The sequence below is a fragment of the Pseudophryne corroboree genome, chromosome 4 (genome assembly GCF_028390025.1).
Source record: "Pseudophryne corroboree isolate aPseCor3 chromosome 4, aPseCor3.hap2, whole genome shotgun sequence".
In the NCBI taxonomy this organism is placed as follows: domain Eukaryota; kingdom Metazoa; phylum Chordata; class Amphibia; order Anura; family Myobatrachidae; genus Pseudophryne; species Pseudophryne corroboree.
The window spans coordinates 742625416-742633265 of NC_086447.1; the positions used below are offsets into that span (position 1 = coordinate 742625416).

Below are 7850 nucleotides of genomic sequence, written 5' to 3' on the forward strand. Positions count from 1 at the left end.
CAAGATTTCACGGATGTGTTCAATAAAGCTTCTGCTGATATCCTTCCTCCTCATAGAGAATGGGACTGCCCGATTGATCTCGTTCCAGGGAAGGTTCCACCTCGAGGCCGAACTTATCCGTTGTCTCTGCCTGAGACGCATTCTATGGAGGAATACATTAAAGAGAACCTAGCAAAGGGGTTCATTCGACCTTCTTCTTCCCCAGCCGGCGCAGGCTTCTTTTTTGTAAAAAAGAAAGATGGTGGTCTGCGGCCGTGCATCGACTACAGAGGTTTGAACGACATTACCATCAAGAACCGTTATCCTTTACCCCTGATTACTGAGCTCTTTGACAGAGTTAGCGGAGCTACCATCTTTACAAAGCTGGACTTGCGAGGTGCATACAATCTCATCCGGATCCGTGAGGGTGACGAGTGGAAGACCGCCTTTAACACCCGTGACGGACATTATGAGTACCTCGTCATGCCCTTCGGATTGAGCAATGCTCCAGCTGTCTTCCAGCATTTTGTCAATGAGATTTTCAGAGACATTCTATACCGTCATGTCGTGGTCTATCTAGACGATATCCTCATTTTTGCCAACGATTTAGAGGAACATCGTTTTTGGGTTAAAGAGGTTCTGTCCCGTCTCCGTGTCAATCATCTCTATTGCAAATTAGAAAAATGCATCTTTGAAGTCAAGTCCATTCCGTTTCTAGGGTACATTGTGTCCGGTTCCGGACTAGAGATGGATCCTGAGAAACTACAAGCAATTCAGAATTGGCCGGTACCCTTAACCCTCAAAGGGGTCCAGAGGTTCTTAGGGTTCGCCAATTATTACCGAAAGTTTATACAAGACTTTTCCACCATTGTGGCGCCTATTACTGCTTTCACCAAGAAGGGTGCTAACCCGTCCAAGTGGTCTGAAGAAGCCATGCAAGCTTTTCATCTTTTAAAACAGAGGTTCATCTCTGCGCCTGTCCTGAAACAGCCTGACATCGACTCTCCTTTCATCCTAGAGGTGGATGCCTCCTCCGTTGGAGTAGGAGCGGTGTTATCTCAGAGGGCTAAAGATGGCCATTTACATCCTTGCAGTTTCTTCTCCCGGAAGTTCTCCCCAGCTGAGCGCAACTATGCCATTGGCGACCAGGAGTTGCTAGCCATCAAGCTCGCTCTAGAAGAGTGGAGGTATCTGTTGGAGGGAGCTTCTCATTTAATCACCATACTTACAGACCACAAGAACCTTTTATACCTGAAGGGCGCACAATGTCTCAACCCTCGTCAGGCCAGATGGGCACTTTTCTTTTCCAGGTTCGACTTTAAACTCCAGTTCTGTCCGGGCTCTCAGAATCGCAAGGCCGATGCCCTTTCCCGCTCATGGGAGCAAGAAAATGAGTCAGAGTCTTCAGACAAGCATCCTATTATAAATCCGTTGGCATTCTCCATGGTAGGGATGGACTCTACGCCCCCATCAGGGAAAAGTTTTGTGAAGCCGATGCTAAGGAAGAAGCTCATGCATTGGGCCCATGCTTCCCGTTTTGCCGGACATACAGGTATCCAAAAAACCCTGGAGTTTATCTCTAGGTCCTATTGGTGGCCAACTCTGAAAAAGGACGTCTTGGAGTTTATTGCATCTTGCCCAAAGTGTGCCCAACATAAAGTATCCCGCCAGTCGCCTGCGGGGCAACTGGTTCCACTATCCGTTCCCCGTCGACCATGGACCCACTTGTCGATGGATTTCATTACAGACTTACCCATGTGCAACAAGTTCAATACCATCTGGGTGGTAGTTGACCGGTTCACCAAGATGGCACACTTCATTCCTCTCACCGGTCTTCCGTCAGCTTCCAAGTTGGCTCAAGTATTCATACAAGAGATCTTCCGACTCCACGGTCTTCCTGAAGAAATTATCTCAGATCGAGGAGTTCAATTCACAGCCAAATTCTGGCGAAGTTTATGTCAAGTCCTCCAAGTCAAGCTAAAGTTTTCCACGGCTTACCATCCTCAGACCAATGGTCAAACCGAGAGGGTGAATCAGGACTTGGAGGCCTTCCTCCGCATCTATGTGTCCTCCTCTCAAGATGACTGGGTTCAATTACTTCCCTGGGCCGAGTTCTGTCATAACAACCAGTATCATTCTTCATCTGCTTCAACACCATTCTTCACTAACTTTGGATTCCACCCTAAAGTTCCTGAGTTCCAACCGCTTCCAGCAACTTCTGTTCCCGCAGTGGATATCACCTTGCATCAGTTTGCCAATATCTGGAAGAGCGTACGATCAGCTCTGCTCAAGGCATCGTTCAGGTACAAGAAGTTTGCGGATAAGAAGCGTCGAGCAGTTCCTGCTCTCAAGGTGGGTGATCGGGTATGGTTATCCACGAAGAATTTGAGGTTAAGAGTTCCCAGTATGAAGTTTGCACCTCGCTATATCGGTCCTTTCAAGATTGAACAAGTCATCAATCCTGTTGCTTACAGACTCCAGTTGCCTCCCTTCTTAAAAATACCCAGGACATTCCATGTTTCCCTGTTGAAACCGCTGATCTTGAATCGGTTTCATTCCTCACTTCCTCCAACTCCGAAAGTCCAAACTCAACGAGGCGTTGAGTATGAAGTGGCCAAGATCCTGGACTCACGTCACCGTTACGGTCAACTACAGTATCTTATTGACTGGAGGGGTTACGGCCCTGAGGAACGTTCATGGACCAATGCTTCTGATGTCCATGCTCCTGCCTTGGTCCGGAGATTCCATTCCAAGTTTCCTCAAAAGCCAAAGAAGTGTCCTGGGGCCACTCCTAAAGGGGGGGGTGCTGTCACGATCCGGGTATCTGGACGCCATTTCTTACCCATCAGATGCCTCCTAAGGCTGGCTCAGCGCTCCAGGACCGGATCCCATCTGTTATCCTAATGTTCACATTCCTGCATCCTCTCCTGTCTCTCTGAGACGCTGTCACAGTAACGCCTTATTACATCTGGCATGGCGTCTCCCGCGGCCTCCGCCGCCGTCCCTGAGCTTCTGCATGCAGAGTGTCAGAGTGGCGATTACGTCAGCCGCGGCCTCCGCTGTGTCCGCGTGGTTGGATGTGCACTTGTCAGCCTGGCGTCTCCTGTCTCCAGTGGCCGGCGCCGCCATTACTGTTTTCATTACCACATGGATTACAAACCAAACTTCCCTCCAAGTGTCTGCATGGGCGCAGCCATCTTGGATTCTGTCAGCTGATCATTTCCTCCAATCTGTTGTCAGTATTGTTAATCTGCATAATTGCCTAGCCAATCCCTTCCTTGCTGCAGGTATAAATACACTGTGCCTGAGCAAGGAAGGCGTCAGTGCTTTGGTTGTCAAACCTAGTTCCTGTTTGTCTCTCTCCTGTGATTGTCTTCCAGGTTCCAGCTCCTGTCTCAAGACTTCCACCATAGAGACCCGCACCAGCATTCCACCTGCGGTGTAGCCTGACTCTCCAATCCATTGTGGATTCATCTGTTTCCAGCTACAACATTACCTGCTTCCAGCTCAGCTTCCAGCAGAGTACAGCTTCCCTTAAAGGGCCGGTGTCCTTTCTACACTTTACCACTCTCCACCGGTATTATTATTTCTCCGCTCTCAAGTTCTACATTTCAGTTCATATTTCATCGCTCCCAAGTTCATTTATTATTTAACTGGTTCCAGCCAGTATCCACTCCGTGCTAACAACAGTCTGGTTCCAGCCAGTATCCACAGCAGCTGTTTTACCTTCAGCAACCCAGCTTTTCCTGGAACACCAGCTGGCACAATCCTGGGTTATCTCCATTGCTACAGTCGGGCCTGGTAAGGACTTTCCATCTAGAAGATCATAAGAACTATCTCACACTACCAGTGCCCTGTGGCTCCTGCCATCCTGTAGTACCCAGGAACTGTATTTATTATTTGCTGACTTTTACGTTTTCTTTTACTGCTGCTGTGTTGCGGAGTTGTCATAATAAACATCATTGACTTTTATCTAAGTTGTCGTGGTCACGCCTTCGGGCAGTTATTATTCATGTTACTTACATGTCCAGGGGTCTGATACAACCTCCCAGGTTCCGGTACATCTCAGCCCCTACAACTGAGGCTTCCTCCCGTCAGCTCAGGCCCTCAGTTGTGACACTGAAATGGCGGCTGTGGTGTGTGCTAATGACTTTCTGTTTGCTGTGGGATACCTGAGACTGCTCCTTGAAGCTTCAACAAATCAGGACCAGGTAAGTGAACATGGTCAGCAGGTTGTCCAGGTGCCGCGGATGCTGCGCCAGCCACGTTTTTTTAGGGGTCGTTTAAACTTAAACGCATTGTCTGATGATATGGTCATACAGATGTTCCGCCTAAATAGAAACAACATTTTCCGCCTGTATGACCTTGTCAAACTGGGACTAGACCCTGAGACAGCACGCTCTCGCTCTGTCTCAGGCCTGCACAAACTCCTGGCTGTGTTACACTTTATGGCTACTGGGAGCTTCCAGGCTGTGTCAGGCGACGTTATTGGTATCTCGCAGCCAACCTTTTCAAAATATTTGAATCAGGTGAGTTGAAAAATACATACACGTTTATGTCTAAGTGTTGCTTCTGTAAGCTCTTACAACACAGTATTGTATAGAATACATAACATGACACTCACCTTAGATTGTTTACTGTCCACTCAGGTTTTGGATGTCTTGGATCCACATATTAATGCCTCAATCTGCTTCCCTACCTAGGAGTCGGAGTGGCGTGCTGTCAGGGTAGCTTTCTATGAGCTTGCTCGCATGCCCAATGTGCTGGGGGCCATAGATTGCACACACGTTCAGCTGAGACCACCTAGGGGCCGTCAATATATATATACCAACAGACATATGGCCCAATCCACTAATGTCCAGGTGGTTTGTGATGCAAAACTAAAAATTATGAGTGTGGTTGCAGGTTACCCTGGTGGCTGCCATGACTCCTTCATCCTCAGTCAGTCATCGCTCTTCGATAAATTTGAGGACGGACAAATGCCTGATGGCTGGCTGCTGGGTATGTTCCAAATGTGTTGTGTGTATGTCTTTTAACTACAAACTCCATTTTTGTATAGGGTAATTAATAATCATACACATGTACTAATGTTGCCTATATATGTTTTTCAGGTGATGGTGGTTATGGCTGCTTCTCTTGGCTCCTTACTCCATTGTCCCAACCTGATTCTCCTGCTGAACACAGTTACAATCATGCACATAAGGCTACGCGGAATGTGATAGAAAGATGTTTTGGTGTGCTGAAATCACGGTTTCGGTGTCTGGATAAATCTGCTGGCCTTTTGTTGTATAGTCCCTCAAAGGTGACTAGGATTGTGTTCTGCTGCTGTTTTCTCCATAATCTGTGTTTGAATCAACATCTGGCACATGATGAGGGAGAAAGCAGTCAGCAAGCAGAGGAGTTAGAAACATCTGGTGACAGTGTGAGTACAGATGTAGGGAGGCAGGTAAGGCAAGAAATGATTCAGCGGTATTTTACTGGTAAGTTTTTGTTGGATGTAATTAACCTTGACTAAACACTTTGCAATACATTTTTGTAAGTGTGATTGTGTGTTTTGTTACTTAATGTTTGTTGTTTATAGTGGTGTGTACATTGTAGTTAGTTTTTGATATAAATACATTGTCATTCATTACCCCAGAAAAATATACATACATAGCGTCTTCTACAATGTTTGACACGGACACTGGAAGTTGTGTGATTTAAAGAATCAAATTTTTATTGTGTTACACAAAAGGTTTTTTGTTGTTGTTTTTTTCGCTTGTGTGTGCTGGGTGCCGTGCTTTGTGCTGGCTCACTGGCACGTGTTCGGGAGGATCGACGAACAGGGGAGGTTACTGGCGTTTGGCTAGGGGTCGTGGTTCCTGAGCTGGAGCTCACTTGTTGTGCTGCCATCAAAGAGATGTTCTGGCTTAAATTATGGATGCTGGCATTCAGTTGGTTGTTGGTTGCAGTGTGGCTGGCCACAATCCTGGACAATGACTCATTCACAACCTGATTGTGTTGTATCAGTTGGATGAGTGTTTGCTGCTGGCGTTGTTGCTCATCAATGATGCGCGTCAAATGAGCCAGCATTTGATTGTTGTCGGCCCGAATTTGCTCCATAGAAGTGGCTATTCTACCTACTTGGACAATCAGTCTGCCCGAGTTGCGACTAATGCGCGGCAGATGATGGGGCAGACTGGCAAGGTGTTGGGTGTGGGCGGTCAGGCAGGCATTGGTTTGGGTCTGTTGGGTTGTCCAACTGGACCAAAAGTCATCGGGTACTTGTTGCTGGGGTGGAGCTTGGAGCAGTTGTGGAGTAATGGAGGCTTGGGGGATATCCTGCGGCTGGGTTGGCTGGGTCGGGACAACGGGTGTTAGGTGCAGTGTGTAGGTGGCCTGTTGGTCTTGTTCCTGCTGGCCAACGTCGGGCATCAAGGTTGGTTCTGTATGGGGTGGTCAACATGCACTGTTTACTTTCCAAATAATATATTTGGTTGGCCTAAACATTTCTAAATGAATTATACTGCATTCTTATTGTTTTTTGAATTGTGTTTTTCTAAACGAGGAATCTTTTGTTTCAAAACACATATATCCCATCACATGCGTGCACATAGACTGACTGCCGGAATCCTCACCTAACTACCTCCCCTCCACAGCATTACAGTGTTCTGTCACCTCCCCTGTCCAGGATATAGACTGCTCACCTGGATGGTCCAGAGGACCGGGGAGGTGTGTGAACACTATAATGGTGTTCAGGGGGTGGTGGTGGTTTTTTTTCGGTGAGTAATTTGCTGTTTTTTTTCTGTGCACGTGTGTGTACTAAATTTATTACGATGGCTGTTCAATTTTAAATGTGATGTTGCCCATGGCAACCAATAAGATTTATAAAATTTATGCATTTGCACCTTCAAAAAGTTAATACGTGAAATCTGATTGGTTGTTATGGCAAACATGTAATCTCAACTACAACTCACATCATAGTAACTGTACTGTGTAGATTATTTTGTATGTGTTTAGTGTAAGTTTTTACTCACCAGATAACTGAGGTGATCGGGGCTCATCACTTTGTGGACTAGCCAATAGTGCTTGTGGTGGCTGGGGTGAGACTGCGGAGATGCGCCGCCTGGGTGGGGAAGATGGAGCCGCTGATTCGGATTCAAGACGCCGTGTCTTACTTGGCCTCCTGGGTAAGTTAGCCGAGCCCTGTGATGGGCGCCTTAGAGGAGGTCGGCTTACAGAAGAAGAACCTATGTGAATACATAAACATTAATATTTTGTACTTCTATGTGTTTGCAGAATATGTGACTACAGTGAATTCTTACCTGCAATCCCAGCATCCTCATCAGTTGGCTGGGGCCTGTCTGGGTGGCTGGTCTGGCGTACTGTTGAAAAAGTGTTAACAACATTATTACCATACTTGTAAAAAACATTGATAACTGCAAAACCTTAGTGTACTGTAACCATCTTGTACGTATTGTAAAGTAAACTAATTTCTGCTTAAGATCTTCGTGATTACTTAATTTGGTTTATCTATAAAAATGAACATGGTGTTGCACTAAATAAAACAGTAACATTGATGAATTGTGTGCAAGATATTGCAGAGTTTGATTACTTGCAACTTAAACCAAACTTTATTAAAAAAAAAAAAACAAAAAAAAACACACACACAAATCATACCAAGCTGCTATTAGATACAACAGCTATGGGCAAGCAATATCTCATATTAAGTATTGGAACTACACATACCAGCATGCACTGCACCTGATTTTGCATTCAATAAAAAAAAAAACAGCAAAGGCATGATGGGAAATGCAGTTTAAAAACAGAAATACACCTTAAGGGTGCTCAGGCCTGCAATACATGACCAACACAATGTATGCATACTTAAA

The 7850-nt window shown here is 46.0% G+C and overlaps 1 protein-coding gene across 1 annotated transcript; it reads right to left on the bottom strand.

Annotated features, from left to right (window-relative positions):
- Positions 1 to 5694: 5694 nt before the first annotated feature.
- Positions 5695 to 7320, bottom strand: LOC134910989 (uncharacterized). The gene is made up of 3 exons (XM_063919383.1): positions 7284 to 7320; positions 6996 to 7208; positions 5695 to 6404 (listed from the first exon to the last, which is right to left on the bottom strand). Exon 3 carries the CDS (start codon positions 6391 to 6393, stop codon positions 5695 to 5697), a length of 699 nt encoding a protein of 232 aa, XP_063775453.1. The 5' UTR covers positions 6394 to 6404; positions 6996 to 7208; positions 7284 to 7320.
- Positions 7321 to 7850: the final 530 nt, after the last annotated feature.

Coding starts and splice junctions, on each gene's coding strand:
- LOC134910989 (XM_063919383.1), bottom strand. CDS start 6,393: ATGCCCGACGTTGGCCAGCAGGAACAAGACCAACAGGCCACCTACACA.